The following is a 24,353-nucleotide window of genomic DNA, read 5'->3' as shown; positions in this document are numbered from 1 at the left end:
CGCGATGGTTGGATGTTGATTCTCTTCAGGACTGTCTAGTCCTGGAATGTGGTGCAGGGAAGAGGGTGTGTTCCTGCCTTACTTTGGCAACATCTCCATTTCGTGGGATTCACCTCCACCAGCGTCCTCTTAGCTCGCGCCCCAGTAGCAGCAAGAACTCCTGTGTACCTCCTGTACAGGGTCTGCTCTTCTCATCTTGGAAAGGCTTTTTGTGTTCTTTTGGGGATGGATCTGCACCTGCTCCTACTGTGCTAGCTCTGCTGTTAGCACAGTTGCCCGGTTTCTTCGACTTAATTTTAGACAATAAATTATGTTGAAATTCGTTGTAAACTGCCATACGTAGAAGAGGAAATGAGAAGTTAATGTACAGCTTCAGCTCTCTTCCTTTTTGTGTGAGAATTGTTCCTCACGTTTAAATTGCGTTTGACAATGTTGCAGCCTACAAAATGCAGCGTCACTTTTTCAAGCGTATTGTCGGCGTAGCCAGTATGTTTTCCTAAGGAAGAAAAAAATTATGTGTTATTGTGTTGCTTCAGCTAGTTGTGTAGTCTTAAGGTGGCTTAAAGATGAGGTAGTAATTTGATGAAGAGATAATCGTTGTTGTTATATCTGTGAGCCAAACTTTCTCCTCTCCTTAGTGAAATGTCCTATTTGCTATATGAAAAGTGAAAGATTTTTTGAGCAATGATTCTCTGACTCTGCAGTTACATGGGATTTCGTACGCTTATTTTTCCTTTGGCTTGAAGTTTTTCGCTTTTGCAGAATCGTCGTGCGCTCGTACGCACTTTGTGCTGTGCTGTAATGTATGTAGAAAGAGTATGGAGGAACAGCCAAACCTTCCTGACTTCCAGGAAAGTACCCCTTTCACTGTTCTTTATACCTGCTCCTGCACCGCTGTCACCACCAGTCTTCCTCTCTTTTACAGAAGGGTGAGAAAGAGAGTTAAATGCTTTAACTTGGTGAGAGAAAATACGTCTTAGATTATGATGTGATGGTCTGTTCTTCCACCCACTTTGAACAGGATAGGAGGGAAAGATTTTTCCATTTCAGAAAACACTTCTAAATACTTCTGGCCTTCCATTGAGCCGATGAACGCAGTAAGCGTCTAACTGCTAAACTGGCTTTGCAAACACACACAGTTCTAACTAATTAGGAACTTTGCATGCCTAATGAAAGTCTTGTTCCTGTCGACTGGGCATGTGCCAACCATAGCTGTACAAAACTTAGAAGACTTGTCAAAACTTTGTCGAGTATCGCCTCCCTTATTTCAAGTTTCAGCGGAATACTTGGTCGTGTTTTTAGTGACGGAATTTTTAATATTCAAGGTACCAGAAAATATTACTAAATTTGAAAATTAAGAAAAGTCAACCTCCAGTATCTTATTTTTGGTAAGTTATGAGCTAGAAAAAAATAGCTGGTGGAAAATATGAGGTAGTTTTAACTGTAGTGGCTGTGGGTAGGGATCAGTTCCATGCATTGTCCAATTAATTTTCTTTAGTATCATGCATCCTTTCTGATGCACACACAAAGCAGCCCACTAAAATGTAAAATATCTCTTATCCTGTCAACTAGGGAAGTACAGCACTTTCCGACTCAGTGCAAGGGTGTTTTTTTGTTTTCACATTTATTGTAATACCCGAAGTTGAACTTAAACATTCCCTTATATGTTTTATGCGATCGAAATTGGGAAAAGTAAGACAGACCTGAGTAACTTCATCCCTGGATACACTATGCAAGTCCAGTCTATATCGTGTCTTACACCAGAGCTGTAATTTATTAGCACACAGTTCTCTTTGGTAGCCATTTCTAAGAAGTAGTGCTTCGAAGAGACTTTTTAGTACTGTCCAGGAAGTGTTATATTTTAATCCTAAGACTGAGGGGATGCCCTTTTTTTTTTTATACTCACGACTGTTTTAATAGATGATATCTTTCAGTGTGTTTAGTGAGCGCCATGGGTTAGTCTAATTTATTTTAGCTTCTCCATTTTAATTTCTTTTACTTCTGCTGGAAGGGAGGGATGCCATCCAGAGGGACCTCGACAGGCTGGAGAGGTGGGCCCGTACCAACCTCATGAAGTTTAACCAGGCCAAGTGCAAGGTCCTACATCTGGGTCATGGCAATCCCAGGCACAGATACAGACTGGGCGGAGAATGGATCGAGAGCAGCCCTGAGGAGAAGGACTTGGGAGTACTGGTGGACGAGAAGCTCAATATGAGCCGGCAATGTGCTCTTGCGGCCCAGAAGGCCAACCGCGTCCTGGGCTGCATCAAGAGGAGCGTGGCCAGCAGGTCGAGGGAGGTGATTCTCCCCCTCTACTCTGCCCTCGTGAGACCTCACTTGGAGTATTGCGTCCAGTTCTGGAGTCCCCAACATAAGAAGGACATGGACCAGTTGGAGAGGGTCCAGAGGAGGGCCACGAAGATGATAAGAGGGCTGGAGCACCTTTCCTATGAGGACAGGCTGAAAGAGTTGGGGCTGTTCAGCCTGGAGAAGAGGAGGCTCCGGGGTGACCTTATAGTGGTCTTCCAGTACCTCAAGGGGGCCTACAAGAAAGATGGGAGAGGCTGTTCAGGAGGGCCAGTTGTGATAGGACAAGGGGTAATGGTTTTAAAATAGAGGGAGGTAGATTCAGATTGGATATTAGGAAAAAATTTTTTACCATGAGAGTTGTGGAACACTGGAACAGGTTGCCCAGAGAGGTGGTGGATGCCCCATCCCTGGAGACGTTCAAGGCCAGGTTGGACAAGGCCCTGAGCAACCTGATCTAGTTGGAGATATCCCTGTTCCTTGCAGGGGGATTGGACTAGATGACCTTTGAAGGCCCCTTCCAGCCCTAACGATTCTGTGATTCTATGCTATTTTAAGAGTAAACTTAGTACTTTTAAATAAAAAGTTTTAATATGAGTGTTATTTCGTCTGTTTCTGTAGTCTCTCTTTACATTTTGCGTTAAGGAAAACTATTTTTCCTAAATATCTTTCTTTAGCTTCGCTACAGCTGTGAAGCCACGTGGTGCCTGATGACCAGGCTTTCTAGAAAGAAAAGTTTTGTTTTTTTTTTTTTAAACTGTATGACTTCACCAAACTGGACACAACCAAGGTAGAAGCAAACCATTGATTTAGATGGGAAAGTATTTAATGACATAATCAAGTCAGTCCAAAGCTTGCTTTGATGTTTTTCTCTCTTGTTGCTCTAAGTGTTGGCTTTTGAATTCAGTTCTCATTGAGCTGTCCACAGTGCTGCCAAATTTTCTTTGTATTTGGGTTGTGAAACATATTCTTTTCTTTTAATCATGATGTGGTGAGAGTAGTTCATTCTCTCCTGTCGTAATTTGTTCATCCTCTTCTGTTTTTTGCCAGTGCTGCTCAGTTGTGTTTTGTCTCTGCTGTAGGTTTTAGTCTCCATTCAACCTTCATTAAACAGGCAACTGAAAAATAAACCTCTTTGTGCTGAAACTAGGTTTAAAAGCTGTCCATGTGTTAGCCTGTAGTTTTACATTCCTTTTAATCTAGCCTAATGGAGCCCTGCTGCAGGAAGAAATGGTTGTGCAGGCGTTGGTGTGGGAGGCTGCCATGTGCACTGTTGAGCAGACAGATCCCAACCGAAACCATATCCCTTTCATTCCCTGCCTTCGTGCCCCCCTCCCAGTTAGTTTTAGCTGCTTCGCTTCCCTGCAGGAACGCTCGTGATAACGCAAGTTTGGGGATCACAGGGCAGACTGAACAGCCGTGTGAATGCAGGATTTCTCTTTTAGTGCTGGCTCTGTCTTACAGCAGCTTAAGTTGTATGTGAGCTTATTATGGGCTGAAGCGAAGGTGGTAAGGGCTGGGTGTCGGCGGTAATGTGTGCCACGGTAGCTCTGCAGGCATGAAAGTCCCTGTCTTTGAATGAAGTGTTGAAATATTTAACTTTTCAGAGATGCAGAATAACTGCGTACATCTGCAGCGTTCTGGGCTCCACATGCCTTTCCTAACAGCTCTTCTGGCAGCAACCTGATTGCATTCCCTCCTGCAAGTTGCTTAGAATCACAACGTGGAGAATGGGGTTAACTCTTTCAACTATGTGAAGAGTTAAATCACATAACATGTAATTCTATAAAATATGTGTAAGTCTGAAGACTGTGTGTTTAAACACTACATGGATTTTATGTCTCGTGATGTCGCTTCCAACCTGTATCGGGGTGTGAATGAAACGAGGGGACTGCAGAGCAAAAGTTCAGTCTTCAGTCTTTTAAGGAGTAAACTAATCTCAGCGTGTCATCTTGGGGAACTTGAAAACATGCTTTTGAAACTGTGTTGGTTTTACAGTGCAGATTTGCATATAGGGAATCAAGCTGATGATTTTGTGTGCAGTCTAAGAAAAAAAAAAAAAAAAATTGAAACTCTTTTCTGGCCAGACAAGGAGCTGGCTTGGCAGTGTTGGGTACCGTGGGTGGCTCTGTTCAGCACTAATGTCACAGATTGGAGCTCTAGAACTTTTTGTCTTGTTGGTCTTTTTTTTTTGGTGTTCTTAGTTCAATCATGAAATTTATATTAGAACTTATTAATGTGAGAAAATAATGAAATTTCAATTTTAATTTAGTAGTAGGAAGTGCGTGGATGTGCTAATTTAGATTTGTTTTAAATAAGCCAATTTTAGAAGAATTCCCAAGAGGGGAGGTTTCACTGGCTTAGCTAGATCAATGTAGAAATTGTTTGAAGTTAAACTTGTCATGTAGATGAATAAGGCTTTAAAACATCATTATATACCTTCTGAAACTCGTTTAGCAAGTGTTTGCTATTAAAGGACAGGCGTCTATTCATATGGAGGGTAAATTCCTATCTAAATGTTGCTGTGTTCTTGGCTTCCCTTATCCTTTGATAATGAACTTATTTCATTGTCCTTTCATACAACTTGTGGTTTGCAGTGAATGCTCCCTTTCTACTGTTTGGTGGTTTTGTTTTTCGTTTTTGTTTTTAAATCAGTCCCTCTGTTGGTTGTGCTCTCTTGCCCCTTCATACTCCTCCATTGTTTCTGAAATCTTTGTTCGCTCCCATGTGGGGGACATGTCTGAGGACTTTGGGAGAGCAGGGGTTTTCTTGTTTGTGCTTTTTCACTGCCGGCGACATGTAAAGTTTCTCAAACAATAGTTACTTGTGGATTTCAGTTCTTCTGAGTTGAGTGTTTCTGTTGAGAAAGCTAATGAGACATAGGTTTAAAAAGAAAACCCAAAAACCCACTAACCCTCTAAACCGCAAACAAACCAAAAATAAGATAGAGAAGAAACCCAAGTTTAGGTAGAAATGACAATAGAGAAGAATGAATGTTTGGGTGAGACAGTATGTTGGTTGTTTTTTTTTTTTTCAGGAAGAGCTTCAGTGTTTAATGAGGGAATGCTTAGAGACAATTTGTATGGATTCAGAATATTTGCATAAGGGTGTGTTTAAAAAGTGAGAGCTTCATTGAGAAGGAGGAAACTTCCCACCAGGGCAAGGAAGTGGAGCTTTATTGTTTGGGTCTCGTTATGTGATTAGAATACAGTAGTGGCATTTTTTTTTTTTAATTGTTTCTGACTTGCAAACCCCCTTTAATGTAAAATTTCAATGGAGATGCAGACCTCTCTAGGAATCTTGCATGTGCCTTTTTTTTTTTTAAACTTAACCTTTCACAGAATCCTTAAAGTAATGCGCAGACCAAAAATGGCAATTTATAGGACGAAGTGTCACGTGGAGTAAGGTTTTGATAGTGGCACTGCAAGACAAAGTCAATTATTTCCAGAGGAAAAAAATCTGTGGGGATTCAAGTCTTCCTGTAGTAAGATGCCATTATTTGCGGTCGCCTCCCATGTTGTTGCCGTGATGGCTGGGGTGGTGCAGTGCCACAGCTGAGTTTTGGTTTGTGTCAACTCATAGGAGAACTTAAGTTACTTACAAGAAGCAGGTGGAGGAAAAAAACCCAAAGATGTAATAGGAAAAAAAAATTCTCACAGGACAGAATTTGTCATGTCTCGGTTGTTCCATTATTACGATCCTGTGTTTTACCCCTCTTCTCAGTGGTGCTGCAAACCACAGCCATATCTCTCGAAACCACATTAGGTGCTGTTGGATCTCTTGCGTGTTAAAGATGCTCCTACAGCTGCTTTCACTATCTAAAATGATAAAATAAAGCATAACCTCAGCTCTTAACTGTGAATTTTCTATTTTGAAACCAGGCCACGGGAGTGTTCATGTTTTTGTAGATTAATCCAGTGTGGGTATGGGGAAAGATTTTTATTTTTTTTTTTCCCTTCAGGGAAAGCATGACTGCTTCTGAGTTACAGCTCAACAGTTGAGTTTTGTAAATTAAAAAAATATTATAGGTATGAATACGACTTACAATTTTTATTTTTAGATTTTAGACAAAAACACGGCTAGCCAAAGTCTGTTTGGGGTATGAATGTGCTTCCAAAGATACAGCGCAAAATATGGCTGTCCTAGCTTATTGCTTTAATAAGCTGAAGGCAAATTATTTCTGTGTTTCATTAAATTGTATACAATGTGAATACCACAGGGATCAGGGATTTGGGGCCTCTGTGGCACCAGTTGCCAGCTGGTGAGGCACAGCTCACTAGAAAGATGTGCCAGGGGCAACAGGGCAAAGCCCAAGCTGAAGCCCAAGCCCTTGGAGCTCGGCAAGCCTAGCGGAGCTTGTGTGCATGTGGGCACTGCCTCTAGTAATATGGAAGGCTGGAGCAGAGGCATGGGATGTGATGGCAAGAGATCTGGAAGGAGGACGAGAGGGAGGAAAAGGTGTGAGTAGAAATGTTGGGAGAGCAACACTGTGCTGAGAACTACCACTCATTCAGGCAGCTTCATCTGTCCAGTGTCTGCTCGTGGGCTATAATAGAGAGACCAGTTCTTACTATTTCTAAGGGGAAAAATAAATAATCTATGAAATATTGAGATCTTGAGTGTGATAGCAGAGTGGCCAGCAGGTCGAGGGAGGTGATTCTGTCCCTCTACTCTGCTCTCGTGAGACCCCACCTAGAATACTGCATTCAGCTCTGGAGTCCCCAGCACAAGAAGGACATGGAGCTGCTGGAGCGGGTCCAGAGGAGGGCCACGAAGATGATCCGATGGCTGGAGCACCTCTGCTATGAAGACAGGCTGAGAGAGTTGGGGCTGTTCAGCCTGGAGAAGAGAAGACTCGGGGGTGATCTTACAGCAGCCTTCCAGTACTTTAAGGGGGCCTACAGGAAAGCTGGAGAGGGACTTTTTACAAGGGTGTGTAGTGATAGGACAAGGGACAATGGCTTTAAACTGAAAGAGGGCAGATTTAGATTAGATTTAAGGAAGAAATTTTTCACTCAGAGGGTGGTGAGGCACTGGAACAGGTTTCCCAGAGGAGTTGTGGCTGCCCCATCCCTGGAAGTGTTCAAGGCCAGGTTGGATGAGGCTTTGGGCAACCTGGTGTAGTGGAGGGTTTCCTTGCCCATGGCAGGGGGGTTGGAACTAGGTGATCTTTGAGGTCCCTTCCAACTCAAACCATTCTATGATTCTATAGTGAGGTGTACAGTACTAATGGTGTTATTTGATGGCAGATTGTGTGTGTAAAAGGTGTTGAAGTACTTAGTGTGGGGGATCTGGGGCTAAGTACCCCTTGGCTGAGCTCCGTTCTGCGCCGGGCACTACTTGGAATGACTCTGCGTGCTCTCCTCGGGACTGAATGTGAGCGCTTGTGCGTCTGATGTTCACATCAAGTAGTTTGATGGAAACTTCAGTCTGTGCATTGAAGTAAATATTATTGGAGGAGTCGGTATTGATGGATAAAGAAGTTGTAAAGAAGGATGGGTTATGTTGTTTCGCAGATACACATGCAGTCAGTCAGCTAATAGGGATGGCGGGGAAGCCACATTTCTTTTCTAACATAAATGCAACATTTCAGCAAACAGGGGTAAGGGAATGGTAACGTGGGGTGAAGAATACAGATTTTCTGGTCTTGCATTCTATAGGGAAGAAGGAACATAAAGGGAGGAATAGAGGCTAGTGGGTGTTTTTATTCCTCTCGTAGAAGGTGTGTGTATTCACTACGTAGGCCTTTTGGAGTAGCAAAGAACAGGGATTGTATTGAATGGAGGCATTGCTCTTTATGAATGCAGAAAATAGTTACATTCTTTATTTTAAATTGTTAGAAAAAGCATCTGGAATTAGTTCAGCATCGTTTTCTAAGGTATGGAAAAGTGAAGAAATCATTAAAGTCAAGTGTGATAAGTAGCACTAAATGTTCTCCATTTCCTCCTTCATCGAGTAGACGTTTGCCTGAAGAGGGAGTTATTTTGTAGTTTGAGTTCACATTTTACTTCAAACTGGGTAGCTGACTTGTAGGTTAGCCGTAAGCATCCTCTCCGTTGTTTGGATGAGCCTCGCTATTTGGGTGACAATTCAATACTGCAGTTTGTAATTAAATGCATTTCTCTGCATCTCTTAAGGTTTGCAGTAGTACTTTGTACAATTTTGCATACAGGAATCAGTTAAAGCACTTGGCTTGTTAATAGTAAGGATGGATGTTGTGTGCTCTTTGTGTGCTTTGATGGTGCACTTCTGCCACTTGCCCCACTTGCAGGTGGCCAGTGGAGTGCTGAGAGCCAACTCATTAGCATTTGAAAATTTGGAGAATAACTTTGAAGGTCTAGACTGGAAGGAGAATGTAGAAGGTAAAAAAAAAAAAAAGGTACTAAGAGTTGGTGTCTTTTGCAAGTTGGCATTGTCCAGAAGAAGCTTGTGGACTAGAGAGAAGAACCATTCTTTTTTTTCTCACCTGCTGCTTTCTAGTGGAGCATTGCTGTCTTCGTCTTTGCTTCTCTGACATTTTGTTCTTGTAGTCTTTCACATATTCTTACTTGAAATGTGTTCATAACTTAAGCTGTATTGCTGTCTTGTTTCTCCTTTTCATCTCTGACTGCAACACCTGTTCACACCATTGGTGTCTGGGAGTGGTTCTGGCCTCTCTGGATCATCTCACTTCTGGCATTATGAAGAGATCCTGCCTCTATCTTACAGGGGTCAAAAAGTAACCAGGATAACCCAGAGAGCGACAGATCTGTAACGGATTATTTATTCCAGACAAAATAATCATGTAATGATTTTGGTTGAAAGGGGCCTTTAAAGATCATCTAGTCCAACCTCTCCGCCAGGGGCAGCGACACCTTTCATTAGATAAAAGGATTGACTTGAGAATTACCATTGCTTGAATTCTTTTGCAGTAAGTGACAGTTATTCCATAAAATTCATGTCTCAGTTAGGCCTACTGAACATGATGAGATTATGAAGAACATAATGACGGCAATGCTGTTTGTCTAACAAATTGACTCTTTGTTAAGGATTTTAATTTCACACTACAACACTGACAAATTAAAAGAGTAGGATCCCTAAACTTCTCAATAGTCATATGTGGGACATAAAATATGACCAAATATGAGGACAACTCCTTCTTTTTTGCCTGTCAGTACTGAAGCAGCCCTAGGTCTGATAGCTCAGCTCGGCATACACAATGTGCTGTGGTTAGAAAGTGTTAGTTGCTCAGTGAGAGACCAAAAGAACATTTACAGAGGAACTCCATCAAAAATTACATGAAAGGCATCATATATGAATCCTTGACAGGATCCAGGCACAGTTTATATGTGGTCAGAGTGAGAAAAGAAACAACAGAAATGTAAGACAGGTTGAAAAAATGAGGAATGCAAGAAGATGGTTGAGCTAAGCGTCTTTAAGGGTTGGCTTCCGCACGTAAATGGAGACATGTGATGTCCTGGAATGAGCAGGTACTGGAGAGAAGTACAGGAACAGACTGAATGCAATGGGCAACGGGAACACCTCATCCCTAAATGATCTAACTCTTGATAACATTCTAGGGGCCATTCCAGGAGAATAATGTTTTACCAACTTGGAGTGATACATGGCTTAGAAACTTGTGACAAATGCTAGCTTAATGTTACCAGGTACGTGTTTAGAGGGGGAGGGCACTCTGGTGATGAAGAATGTACTTTGGATTTCTAGGACAATAAGGATTTACACTAAATTTATGGATTCCTTGTAGTGGATATAGATAAGGTTTACAGGCTTACCTCTTCCTCGCTCCTCTTTTTTTCTGAGGACACCTTTAGTAATCTGTTAGCCTTCCACCCAGTTGCATAATTGTCCCAATTGGTATAGCTAAGACAGCAAGTGGGTAAAAGGAGTTGTTCTAAGTATTCTTAGATGTACTTTATTTGCATAAAAAGGTAAGAAGAATTGGGTTTCCCTTTCAGTCTTTAACTGGTTCCATTCCTCCAGATGCTTATCAGTTTGGTTGCCATGCTGGGCTCTGCAAAGCACTGTTGTTCTAGAACATGAATTATTAGCAGAAAACCTCATGAAATTTTCTGACAGTCGCATGTTCATGAAGAACCTTCAATAGTTGATATTTAAAATAGTCCTATAACAGATATTAGATTTAAATGAAGTTCTGATTACATCATCTTGTTTCTCAATTGGAGAGACATGGTATTTGACAGATGGACCACTCGGTGGATAAGGAATTGGCTGGATGGTCGCACTCAGAAGTTGTGGTCAACGGTTCAATGTCCAGGTGGAGGCCAGTGACGAGTGGTGTTCCTCAGGGGTCAGTACTGGGGCCAGTGCTATTTAACATCTTTTTCGGTGACATGGACAGTGGGATCGAGTGCACCCTCAGCAAGTTTGCAGAAGACACCAAGCTGTGTGGTGTTGTGGACACGCTGGAGGGAAGGGCTCGTCCTGGGCTGCATCAAGAGGAGCGTGGCCAGCAGGTCGAGGGAGGTGATTCTCCCCCTCTACTCTGCCCTCGTGAGACCTCACTTGGAGTACTGCGTCCAGTTCTGGAGTCCCCAACATAAGAAGGACATGGACCAGTTGGAGAGGGTCCAGAGGAGGGCCACGAAGATGATAAGAGGGCTGGAGCACCTTTCCTATGAGGACAGGCTGAAAGAGTTGGGGCTGTTCAGCCTGGAGAAGAGGAGGCTCCGGGGTGACCTTATAGCGGTCTTCCAGTACCTCAAGGGGGCCTACAGGAAAGATGGGGAGAGGCTGTTCAGGAGGGCCAGTTATGATAGGACAAGGGGTAATGGTTTTAAAATAGAGGGAGGTAGTTTCAGGTTGGATATTAGGAAAAAATTTTTTACTATGAGAGTGGTAGAACACTGGAACAGGTTGCCCAGAGAGGTGGTGGATGCTCCATCCCTGGAGACGTTCAAGGCCAGGTTGGACAAGGCCCTGAGCAACCTGATCTAGTTGGAGATATCCCTGTTCCTTGCAGGGGGGTTGGACTAGATGACCTTTGAAGGTCCCTTCCAGCCCTAACCATTCTATGATTCTAAGGGATGCCATCCAGAGGGACCTTGACAGGCTGGCGAGGTGGGTGTGTGCAAACTTACAAAGTTCAACAAGGCCAAGTGCAAGGTCCTGCATGTGGATCGGGGCAATCCCAAGCACAAATCCAGGCTGGGTGGAGAATGGATTGAGAGCAGCCCTGAGGAGAAGGACTTGGGAGTGTTGGTTGATAAGCTCAGCATGAGCCGGCAATGTGCGCTGGCAGCCCAGAAAGCCAAACTTAGCTTGGGCTGCATCCAAAGCAGCGTGGGCAGCAGGTCGAGGGAGGGGATTCTGCCCCTCTGTTCTGCTCTGGTGAGGCCCCACCTGGAATACTGTGTTCAACTCTGTGAGCCCCAACATAAGAAGGACATGGATCTGTTGGAGTGGGTCCAGAGGAGGGCGACGAAAATGATGAGAGAGCTGGAGCACCTCTCCTCTGAAGACAGGCTGAGAGAGTTGAGGCTGTTGAGCCTGGAGAACAGAAGGCTCCGGGGAGACTTTCTAGCAGCCTTCCAGCACCTAAAGGGGGCCTACAACAAAGCTGGAGAGGGACTTTTTGCAAGGGAGCATAGTGATAGGACAAGGGGCAATGGATTTAAACTGAAAGAGGGGAGATTTAAATTAGATCTGAGGAAGAAATTCGCTCTGAGGGTAGTGAAACGCTGGAAGAGGTTGCCGATAGAAGTTGTGGCTGCCCCATCCCTGGAAGTGTTCAAGGCCAGGTTGGATGAGGCTTTGAGCAACCTGGTGTAGTGGAGGGTGTCCCTGCCCATTGGCAGGGGGGTTGGAACATGATGATCTGTAATGTCCCTTCTAACCCAAACCATTCTATGATCTTTTCCTCCGCTTCCTTCTGGGACTTTCCGTGTGGCTTGTTGATTTTTTGAGGATAAGTCAGTTGCTTTTATTTTTTGTGCATCATTTAATCCAGCAATGCTATAGTTTGACTGAAGAACTTTTAATTTCCATACTCCAAAATATGCTTAATGAGTAGCAAGGACAGACCTACAGGTTCCATATAGGTTCCTCTACCCCCGTAATATCAAGGGACTATGAGCTGCAGCTTTGAGCATTCCTTATCTCATAGAGAACACTGCCAGCCTTCTTCCTATCTTTCTCTAACGGTTCTTAACAGAAAGCCAGTGCAAAGGTTAAACTTCTCTATATAACCCAGACTTTAAGAGAACTTGAAGACACCCCAAAGCTTTTTTAGTTGGGTCCTATAAAGAACTGAACTGAACTCCCCGTATTCCTTTTCTTGCTCTGACCACATATATATAAATAAAATACTTAAAAACTCTGTGCAGATCCTGTCAAGGATCCGTATTGGATGTTTTCCATATTATTTCTGAACTCCCTCTGTTACTGGTATTTGAATAATTGTTTATGGAAATCCTTTTTGCTGCGCCATGGGATATCCTCTCTCCAAGCCTCCCATTCTCCCACTTCAGATTGCACTTGAAAAAGGGAACATTACCTGTTTGCAAGCCCAGGGACAGGCCACGGAGGTGGCATGGGGAAGGAGCACATGACATTGCAGGAGAGGCTGAGAGAATCAGGTTTTTTCAGCCTTAAGAAGAGAAGGCTAAAGGGTGATCTTCTGGCTGCCTCCAACTACCTAAGGGGAAGTTATGGAGAAGATGGAGCCAGACTCATGGCAGGTGCGCCAGAACAGAGCAGGAGGCGATGGGCAGAGGCTGGAACACAGGAAACTCCAGTTAAGTGTAAGTCAAGTTTATTTTACCATGGAGGTGATCAAACACTGGAACAGGTTGCAGGAGATGTTGTGGAAACTGTCCTGGAAGGTAGTCAAAACTTGACTGGACAAGTCAGCCTGGTCCCTTCCAACCTACGTTATTCTGTGTTCCTGATACTTGGCACCTCTGCAGCAGCTGTGGGAAAGCCTTTCCAAGCAGATATGTCTGTTCCTTTGCCAGTCTTGGTTCTTTTTAACCTGATCATGATGAGCACATTTGTCCTTTTGTGTTTTTGTTGTTTGTTTTTTTTTTTTTTTTGTTCCCTGCAGTTCTGGAGGCAAAACAGCTGATTGCTAGCTGAGGACAAGTTATTAACTGCCTTTTTTTTCCAAGGAGCAACACCTCCTTTCCGTGTCTGTGTGATGGAATCAGTAACTGACTTGGAGGCAGCAAAGTATATGCACAATGGTTGTAATAGCCCGTGCTGTCTGCAAGGCTGGGATTGGCAAGCAAGGTAGATCAAATCAAGCGCTACAGGAGAACTGAATTACGTATTGAGTTAAAATTCTGTGTACTGGCATGAAATTTGGCCTTTTATGCTTGGGTATTGAGTAATCAGTGTATCTAACATACTTGGAAAAGTGCATCTTTTCTTGCACAGCAACATCTGAAAACAGCCGTAGTGATGATCCGGAAGAGCAAGCCCTGTTGTCTGATATTAGAAACCTTAACTGAAAGTGAAGCTTCCAAATAAGGCTTCCTTCCTCATCCTAGTTTCACTTATAGACTATATTTTTAGAAAAATGGTTTTAGAGAGACTTCCAATCGACAAACATAGGTTGCTTTAGCCCAATGCTAAAACATGCCCTGATCTGAGAAAACATCACCTGATTATTAAATATGCGTTAGGACTTGCCACAGGAGGAACCTTACTGATATAATTGCACTCGTATAATTATGCTCGGATGATTTCCTGTGTTGACAAGCCTTTAGATGCAACTAGTTTGGCCCCTTCTTATTTAGTAACTTACTAGACTTCTGACTGCACATTAAAATTGCATAATTCTTTGCTAAAAAAACTTCAACGTGCAAGTTTAGTGCTGACTGGCAGTGCTTCCAGGGTGCTGAGCAGACCAGCAGTTAAGCTTTAAAAAATGAAGAAGAATGAAGGACAAAAGAAATGAGCGCTCCGAGTCTGGGAAATGGTTATAAATTAACTGGTCCTGAAAAATCGTCATCACATAATTGCGCGGATTTTGGAGTAGACGAGCTGAGCCCTGCTCATTAAAGAGCGTGGCTCGTTTGCAGTTTTTATGTACTAGGAGTGTCTTGGCCAGCTGACTCCTTGAGTCACTTTCTTGTCTTTGGTTTTGATCCACAGTAGGGTGCTGGAGTAGGACCACGCACACAGGCAGCTTTGCGTTTGCGGTCCTGTTCTCAATTTGCAAAACTTGGTGTTTGTACTAAATTTCTGAGATTGTGCAGAGTTTCTCTACCATCCGCTTTTCCCTGCTGCTCTCTTTTGACAGAGTGATATTGCTTGATGTTTAATTCTATATCAGAGAACTGCCACAAGAATGTTATTTTTCTAATATCTGTCTTCTTCCAGACTTCTTTTTTTTTTGAATTTTAGAAATTATAATTCTTAAGATTGATAACTATGAACGTTTGGTCTATGTAAATTGGATGAATTATAATAGGAAGTCTGTTTTTTCATGATAAAATAAGCCTAAAGACACTATGCTGGCACCTTAATATTCAATACACAGCTTACTTTACTTCACACCTTTAAAATGAGGCTCTTGATGGTCTCAATCATCATATCAAGGCTGAAACGTTCTTATTATTCATATTATCATCTAGCAAATGAGCGAGGCGCTTCTGATATTTATCACACGGATGCTCCAGTTTATTAGTCTTTCATCTTTCTTCCAATTCATTCTTCCTTGACAGTGCTTTAAAAGTAAAATCCAGGGACGCATGTAGATTTTCCAACGCTTTGAAATACTGACTCTGCAAGCGTCATCTGTGCTCGTGAAGGAGTCTCTGAAAAACAGGAACGGAGCAGATGACATGCGTTGGGGTATGAAGTTTGGCAGGTTTCCATGGGCAGGGCGTCACCTCAAGCTCCGGTGTCCAGCCGTATCCTCTGTTTTATACCTCATCATGCTGCAAAACCTCCTTAGTAGGAACCTTTCATGCCAAGAAAAGCGTTGATACGGCTTCTGTCACATTTAAGAGTGAGCAGATGATAGGAATTTTTCAGGAGGGCTTGAAAAAGATTTTGGGGCAGCTGAAACACTTTGAATGTAGCAACTGTGGTTTATGATTGAGGCTCACGGCTTTTTGACTTCAATAGAAGAGAATAATAAGGCTCTAACCTCTCCTGTCAGCACCAAACTCGGTATTTTGTGACACTAAACTTCACAGCTGGTTGTTGTATACATTTTACACAAGATAGTTTGATTTTTGTGTTCTTAAATTTCAGGCAGTAGACCAAAAAGTGATTTCAGAGCAACAGGTGAAATTCACATCCCTCAGTTTTATGGTTAGCACATACGCATCTGGTTTATGCCACAAAAATACAGGTTGGCTGCTTATCGGGTCAATGCTGCTGTTTAATAAACAGTGCTTATCTCCTTGGAGCAACACCCTGCCCTAAATTAAGTTTGCACTAGGGAGTTGAGCCAGAAATAGCTGCTTCTTTTTTTTTTTTTTCTGTTAATTGAATTGTAAAAAAAAAAAACAACATTGAAAAAAAAATGTTAAAAATGAAAATACAGGCTGGTAGTAGCCTTGCTTTCTGAACAGCTTAGTGTTTTTATTTTTCCTCCATCAGAATTTCAGGTTGTAAAACTGTGATCCCATCTTTTCGCAGGAGTCTGTACTTCTCTCAGCATTTCATGTTATTCTCAAAACTGAATCTATGCCCTCACTTTTCCTTACTGTTTGTCACTCAGACTCCAGTGCGGGAATGTCATGATGATGTTGAGCAACATGTGATTGTATTGATCCCTGAACACTTATAGGTACAGCTTCGTTATGCCCCTGTGAGAAGTAGTAAATGATCTCATTTTAATACAGCAGAAAGAAGATGTATTACTTAATCAAAAATTACTTAATTTTGCAGTGTCAATAGCTTGGAGGGGGTTCTCCCCTCCATGATGCTAGTTTTTGCACTTCCAAATCTTGTTAGCTTTTATTTTATGTTTCTGAAAACTACTGTGACCTGGACTTGTGCAAAGCGTTAGACACTGTCCTGCATGACATCCTTGTCTCTAAATTGGAAACATACAGAGATACAGATTTGACAGATGGACCACTCGGTGGATAAGGAATTGGCTGGATGGTCGCACTCAGAAGTGTTAGAGTCAGCGGATCAATGTCCAAGTGGAGACTAGTGACGAGTGGTGTTCCTCAGGGGTTGGTATTGGGGCTGGTGTTGTTTAACATATTTGTCAATGACATGGACAGTGGGATCGAGAGCACCATCAGCAAGTTTGCAGAAGACACCAAGCTGTGTGGTGTTGTGGACACGCTGGAGGGAAGGGATGCCATCCAGAGGGACCTTGACAGGCTGGAGAGGTGGGTGTGTGCAAACTTAAAAAGTTCAACAAGGCCGAGTGCAAGGTCCTGCACAGGAGTCGGGGCAATCCTACGCACAAATCCAGGCTGGGTGGGCAATGGATTGAGAGCAGCCCTGAAGAGAAGGACTTGGGAGTGTTGGTTGATGAGAAGCTCCACGTGAGCCAGCAATGTGCGCAGCCCAGAAAGCCAACTGTGTCCTGGGCTGCATCCGAAGCAGCGTGGGCAGCAGGTCAAGGGAGAGGATTCTCCCCCTTTGCTTTTGTGAGGCCCCACCTGGAATACTGTGTTCAACTCTGTGGCCCCCAACACAAGAAGGACATGGAGCTGTTGGAGCAAGTTCAGAGGAGGGCCATGAAGATCGTCCAAGGGCTGGAGCACCTCTCCTCTGAAGACAGGCTGAGAGAGTTGGGATTGTTGAACTTGGAGAAGAGAAGGCTCTGGGGAGACCTTCTAGCAGGCTTCCATTACCTAAGGGGGCCTACAACAAAGCTGGAGAGGGACTTTTTGCAAGGGTGTGTAGTGATAGGGCAAGGGGAAATGGCTTTAAACTGAAAGAGGGGAGATTTTGGTTAGGTTTTAGGAACAAATTTTTCTCTGTGAAGGTGGTGAGACACTGGAACAAGTTGTGCAGAGAAGTTGTGGCTGCCCCATCCCTGGAACTGTTCAAGGCTAGGATGGATGAGGCTTTGAGCAATCTGATGCAGTGGAGGGTGTCCCTGCCCATGGCAGAGGAGTTGGAAGATGATGATCTTTAATGTCCATTCCAACCCAAACTGTTCTGTGATTTAATGATGTACGAAATCTGACACAGAAAAAGAAAAGGGAGGGGAGCTGGGATGTGGCAATAGATACAGAAATGTTAGAAGGTATAAAAATAGACAGCAATGAGAAGGGAAACGCGTAGTATTGATACCAGTTTGCCAGGTAATAGTGGTAAGGCAATATGTAATGTGGATAGAATGCAGTAGGGGCTTAAGAAATGGACATGTTAAAATACAAACAAATGCCAGGAGCCTGGGCTGAAAATGAAAATATTTTTGAATGGGTGGTGCGATGGGGATCATGGAACAACACAAAAAAAACCCATAGTGTAACATTAATGTCTCGGACATGACTTTCAAATGGGAACGTTCTGTTATGGAAAGATAGAAATGAAAATATGTGCAGTGATGAGCTGTGAAGTATTAAGCAACAGAACGGCTAAAATCATAAGTGGGAGCCAGATTGCTTTGGGAAAGTGGTGGTAAACAAGATTGTGGTGGAGTAGAGGTAGCTACTTGATGTGTGTGCCCCTGACCTGGTTTGGAGGTGGATAACAGAAACCTTTGTCATATTGCAAGTATAAATATTTGTGGGAGTATTTTTTTGTGTTACTTTCCAGCTGTAGTGATAGTGCTATAATTAACTTTGTTAGTTGTCATATCCACTGCGGAGGGTTCTTTCTGCGTAATGACACAGAAACTTGGCGGATTTGTCATACCAAGCAAGGGATATGGTGACTGCGGGGGCCACCTGAGTGAGTTAACCACCTTCCGACAAATATGTGAAGTAAGCAGAGGTCCTGTAAGTGTTGGGAGAAGATGAGAAATCCGTGTCTTACAAGTGTGGATGGGCAGAGATAAAAAAGAATTGCTGAAGGTTGAGCGGAATTAGTCAGCTAGGTATTTCGACTTGCCTTCAGGGATGTAGATAGGAAAGGTCAGATGCAGAGGCAGATGGGCTGCTTGTGGTGAGGACTGGGTTGCAGATAAGAGTCTAGACCTATTGTGTGAAAACAAGAAGCTACTTTGCTTCATTTCTCAGTACAGGTGTGGATATTGCAAAGGCAAGACGGATAAATAGTAAGAGTAATACTCAAATGATAATTACTCTTACTTCCATTGAAAGGAAGACTGAAGCTGTCAGTGTATTTAAATTAGGGAGACAGAATAATCTTTTATCACAGAAACCTGAAGTTTTAAGTCATGAGAATGCAAGTCTTCAACAATAAGCATCTTTAACTTGATCAATACGTTAGTGTTAGAGAATCACAGACTTTAAGGCTATATTTATGAAAGGGAGGGATAGAAGCAAACTGAACTTCAGTAACACGGCATCAAAAGGGTGTATGCCTCAGAACATATTTGGAAGACAATATATGAAAGAAGCTTCCTAAACGTAAACCAAATGAGAAAACCCAAGATTAAAAAAAAAAACCAAACAAACAAAAAAACCAAACTAACAAAACCCCCTATCATATTCCCAATGTCAAACCAAACTATCTGGATTCTAATGAAATGTCTGGTATGTGGGGAAATTGGTGCTGAAAGATTAGTAAAATGGTAAAAATAAGTAGGGAGATGCTGATAAGTTGGAAACTGGCGAGAGGAGATGTGGAAAGGTAAAGTGAGGAAATGATGGTGCACAGGTTGAGAATGGTGTTGTTGATTATTTCTTTAACAATCTTTGCATAAATGTTAGGGATAAGTACACGAAACTTCGTCAGGGGACGTAGGAGGCGTTGTCAGAAAAGGAGGACCCGAGCATCATTCAGAAAGTAGTAGGGTAATAGGTATGGGTTAAAAAAAAAATATATATATATAAAAGATCACGTAGCTGGGAGTTACTAGTGAACTGGGAGGCAATCAATCATAAACAAGAGACCAGCATGCACCTACTGACTGGCCACTGGATGGCCAGGAGCTGCCATGAGGCAGTGGTACAACAGCCAAATGCAGTTTAGGGCTCATTAACCCAACATTTCCAGTTGAGAGATGAAAGTATCAGTGTGGTTGTGCTGGACCCCGATGGGACCTCATGTAGAATAACACTTGATCTTCTTCAGGAAAGGTGAGCTGAAAATGCATTAACTTGAAAAAATGACTGGAAGGATGAGAATGAGGTCTGTTTTATGAGAAAAGGGTAATAGAACTAGTAAGGCTTAGGATTCAGAAGGAAATGGAAATTTGGTTTAAATCTAAAAATGCGATAAGGAGTACTTAATCTGAAGGTCAGCGAGTATAACCTGACAATGAATAAATAAAAGTGTAAAGATGTTTCTGAGCATTAGAGCATCTCAGTTCTGGAACAGCTTTCCAGTAGGGAAAGCGAGGGTGGAAAAGTGGTGACTAATCTGATCGTGAAGGGATGTGTATTGGTTTTGGTTCTAGCAGAGGACTGAATTTGATAATCCCAGGAAACCACACCTGGATTCTTACATAACTAATGAGAAACCTCCTGGGTTATTTCACATGTGAAGATTTTGCTGCAAGTTATTATTGCTCTAGACCTTGGAAAACCTCAGTACTGATGCTGCAGGAGTTTTGAATACTTGAGTTGGTACCTTATGAACTTCTCCGTGGATTTTTAGTGGAATTTCCTAGATTGAAACAACTGCAAGCAGCTATTACACTTCTACTTCACGTTGTCTGATCTAGGGTTGGCATTTGAGCTCAAGAATATAGTACAGCAGCAGCAGACTATTTGTGCCGTTTCCTTTCTGTTTAAAGGAAGCAGTAGGATGTAGTTTAATAAATAGCATTTGCCAGACAGCTGCAACACGCAGGAATGGCTCCTGTGCTTTCAAATTCCCACCTAGCTGACTTGTAGTGTAGGAAAATGCAATTGGTTTTACGATATTGTTCAGTAATCAGGGCTAGGAAAGAACAGCAAATGGTGAACCAGCATGGGAAGAAGCGAGTCAGAATTCATGGACTCCTGTTAGCAGGGCTTTTTTTTTTCAGATTTTAGATTGCTCAAAAAAAGTTGCCAGTTTAAATGTGCTGTGCTCTGTTGGTCAGATAGCCTGTAAATTTGTTTACTGTCAGTTTGATATAGCTGATGGCTAATTTGTGCTTTCTCTTTTTTCAGTGCTTGCACCTCCTCCACCATTGCCACCACCAATACAGGGATATGCCTTTAAACCCCCTCCTCGACCAGATTTTGGGACTTCTGGGAGAACAATCAAACTGCAGGCCAACTTCTTTGAAATGGACATTCCTAAAATAGATATCTACCATTACGAATTGGATATAAAGCCAGAAAAATGCCCTAGAAGAGTTAACAGGTAATACTGTGTTTTGCTTTTCCTCAGTTTGTTTACATTCTTGTTTTTCTTTGAAAATGCTGGAGTGTGCCAGGCTTCACTGATAGTTTGGAGGATGTGGCTGTCTTTGTACTGATAGATTCCAACTTTGCATGTCCATCAACAGGGACTTTTCTTCTCCAAGTCTTTCTGTGCCAATCCAAGATTTCTATGCTAATTGCCCCTTATTTTGCTTGATCTTGTCAGTATCCTGAGATGCTGATCAAAACCACTGGTGACAGATGGATAAACTGTTGTAACTCTAGTGGAGCTAGGTCAGTATAAGACAACTTGCTAAATTGCTTGGTTAAATATCGGAGTCCAATTGGCTGACAAATCCTTCCATAGGGAGTTGGTTTTACCAGCTTGTTTTCCCACGTTCCCCTACTGACAAGGGGAGGCAAAACCCATTTGTTTGTGCTACTGCGAGAGGATGGTGGAGGGACTAAATTAGGTAAGAAATTGTCCTTCATCAGTAGATTCTATATAAGGGAAAGCTATGCTCCTGAAACAGATAGCGAGGTGAAAACATGGATCAGTTGGCCAAGGAAACAAGCAATTAGATCTTGTGTTTTGCATATGTGCCCCATTAGTCACAGTGTGGCAACCTCATTGACTTGAAAAAGAGTGGTGTTGCCAGAAGTGAAACTTGAGAACAAGATTTGGCACTAACTGGAAACCACAAGTGTCTTCCTCGTAACTACCTACATCTTGACTGTAGAGGATTGGAATGGCATGTTCATATATTCAAGAGCAAAACTTTTCCTTATTAAAAAAGGTCACATAGGTGGAATATGCAGTCATGAGCAAAGCGCGGAGTTGAAAAAGCCACCCAAAAGCCAAAGTTTTCCTAACATGAATTAATAAACTGGAGTGTGTTATCCGTTGTTAAACTAAAGAGTTGGTAATGATAGCCTTTTCATAAAGCAGCATCACTGTGCTTTGCTGGCTTGTTTTCTTTCTGTGGTGATCTGCTGTAAATTTAATTTTTAAGCTAGTTAAAAACTGAATTTAATTTTAAAAGCCAACACTGTTGTAAGTGTATTAAACTGAACTCTCTTCTTGCCCAAGGCCAACCCTGCCGATTTCACTTACTGCATTGGAGCGCTGAAAAAAATTCCCAGCAGTCACTTTTTTCCTAGTTGAGAGCCTTACTTTCATGAACTGATATCCCTGCCACCAGTTCCAGCCCCGACGACTGGCATGCCACTGGCTGCGGCAGCTTGCCAGGCGTCTGTACCTCCTTGAGGAGCCAACTGCTGCGTGTTGTAGTTCTGTGTGATGGTCCAGCACATGGGCTTTGTCCTACATGTGTACCTATATCTTTGTGTGTGCTTATATATATATATATATATATATAGGATTATGCAGGATGCACATGGCCAATTCTAAATGATAGTTTTTTCAGCTGGTTTACATGTTTCTGGTATTTTGGTTATATAATTCAGATGCATATTTATAGTAAATAGTTTTTATCATTGCTTCATATGTCGTAACCTGTAGAAAGGATAGAGGGAGATTTTGTTTTCATTTCTGCTACTGTCGTGGTTTAACCCCAGTCGGCAGCTAAGGCCCACACAGCCGCTCGCTCACTCCCCCCCAGTGGTGTAGGGAAGAGAATAGGAAGAGTGAAAGTGAGAAAACTCGTGGGTTGAGATAAAGACAGGTTAACAGGTAAGGCAAAAGCCGCACACACAAGCAAAGCAAAACAAGGAATTCATTCAATATTCCCATTGGCAGGTGAATGTTCAGCCATCTCCAGGAAAGCAGGACTCCATCATGTGTAACGGTTGCTTGGGAAGACAAACACCATCGCTCCAAACATCCCCCCCTTCCTTCTTCTTTCCCCTCAGCTTTACATGTGCTGAGCAGGATGTCAAGATGATCCGAGGGCTGGAGCACCTCTCCTGTGAAGACAGGCTGAGAGAGTTGGGGCTGTTCAGCCTGGAGAAGAGAAGGCTCCGGGGTGGTCTTCTAGCAGCCTTCCAGTACTTAAAGGGGGCCTACAGGAAAGCTGGAGAGGGACTTTTGACAAGGACGTGTAGCGACAGGACAAGGGGCAATGGATTTAAACTGAAAGAGGGGAGATTTAGATTAGATATAAGGAAGAAAATTTTTACACTGAGGGTGGTGAAACACTGGACCAGGTTTCCCAGAGAAGTTGTGGATGCCCCATCCCTGGAAGTGTTCAAGGCCAGGTTGGATGAGGCTTTGGACAACCTGGTGTAGTGGAGGGTTTCCCTGCCCATGGCAGGGGGGTTGGAACGAGATGATCTTTGAGGTCCCTTCCAACCCAAACAATTTCATGATTCTGTGGTATGGTGTCCTGGTTTCAGCTGGGACAGAGCTGGCTCTTCTTTTTAGCAGCTGGAAGAGCTCCATGTTTTGGTTTTAGTCTGAGACTCGCTCTGAGAACGCTGACAGCGCTCTGATGGTTATAGTTGGCACTGAGGCCTCAAGGACTTTTCAGCTGCCATGTTCTTGCCGGTGTGCAGGAGCTCAACAGGAGAGGGGGGAGCATGGCTGGGACGGAGGGTCCACGATTTGTACTGAGAGTTAGGATTGAGGCCAAACTGGCCAATTAGTATTCCGTATCATGCAGCATCATGCCCAGTATAAAAGTGAGGGACAGCTGGAAAGAAGGGCCTTTGCTCTTGCGGGGCTCTCACTGTCGGAGTCTGAGTGCGCTCTCTCTCTCTCTCTCTCTCTCTGTTTTCGGGCCTCTCACTCGTCCAGGATTGCGGTATCGGGACTTACCTGTTTTGGGATTGTTAGTTCAGGACGAGATGGGCCTCAGTCAAGGGGTGGTGAGCAATTACACCGTGCATCACTCGTTTGTATATATTTTTCTCATTTAATTCTCTTCCTCATCCCAGGGGGGTGGGAGAGGGTGAGTGAGCGGCTGTGAGGAGTTTAGCTGCTGGAGCAGCCTAAGCCACGACATATGGAATATCCCTTTGGTCAGCTGGAGTTGGCTGTCCTGGCTGTCTCCCTTCCCAAATTCTTGTGCACCCCCAGCCTACTCACTGGTAGGATGGTGTGAGAAGCAGAAAAGGCCTCGACTCTGTGTAAGCTCTGCTCAGCGATAACGAAAACATCCCTGTGTTACCAACGCTGTTTTCAGCACAAATCCATCTGTCCCAGCTTCGTTCTTGAGCTTTATTCTAGGACTTAACTGTGATTTGGGCTGCGACTCTGCAGGCCCACTGCAGGGATGTGTACAGTGTAACGTGCAAGTTCCACGCTGATGAGACAGGAGCTGGAGCAGGACGTGAAAACACAGCTGAGACAACACACTGCTGTGCAAAATTACTGCAGTCTGGTTACAATTATTCACGTGTCACAGAAAGCTCAGATCTGTTTGGATAGTTAGATAGAGTGGGCTACGTGGGTTTGGTTCTGCACCATGGACGCCCTTGGTTTAACTCATGGGGACAGCTAGGACCTTTACAAGGTTCAAAATGAACTCTGCTTGCAGTCACTGGCCCCCGGGTTCTTGGTGTGCTTGTGTGATCTCAGTACAATAGCAGTCCCAAAGGGCTGAAGTGAGTGAATTGGTAAATAACTCTTATTTCAACTTCACATGGAGAAAATAACTTACTTTTCATTAAGATATCTCCACCCACCGCTGAGACGCACCATTGCTAAATGTGATTTGAAGC

At 43.2% G+C, this 24,353-nt stretch overlaps 1 protein-coding gene across 1 annotated transcript in view; it reads left to right on the top strand.

Annotated features, from left to right (window-relative positions):
- AGO2 (argonaute RISC catalytic component 2) overlaps positions 1 to 24,353 on the top strand; it is a 66,849-nt gene that overhangs the window by 3,779 nt on the left and 38,717 nt on the right. The window contains exon 2 of the mRNA XM_086608866.1: positions 20,478 to 20,673. Coding sequence (XP_086464992.1) covers positions 20,478 to 20,673 — 196 coding nt within the window. The remainder of the gene's footprint in view (positions 1 to 20,477; positions 20,674 to 24,353) is intronic.

This window comes from Tauraco erythrolophus, chromosome 3, assembly GCF_009769465.1.
Source record: "Tauraco erythrolophus isolate bTauEry1 chromosome 3, bTauEry1.pri, whole genome shotgun sequence".
Lineage (NCBI taxonomy): Eukaryota > Metazoa > Chordata > Aves > Musophagiformes > Musophagidae > Tauraco > Tauraco erythrolophus.
The sequence above is the reverse complement of the archived record's forward strand: the minus strand, read 5'-3'. Positions and strand labels throughout refer to the sequence as shown.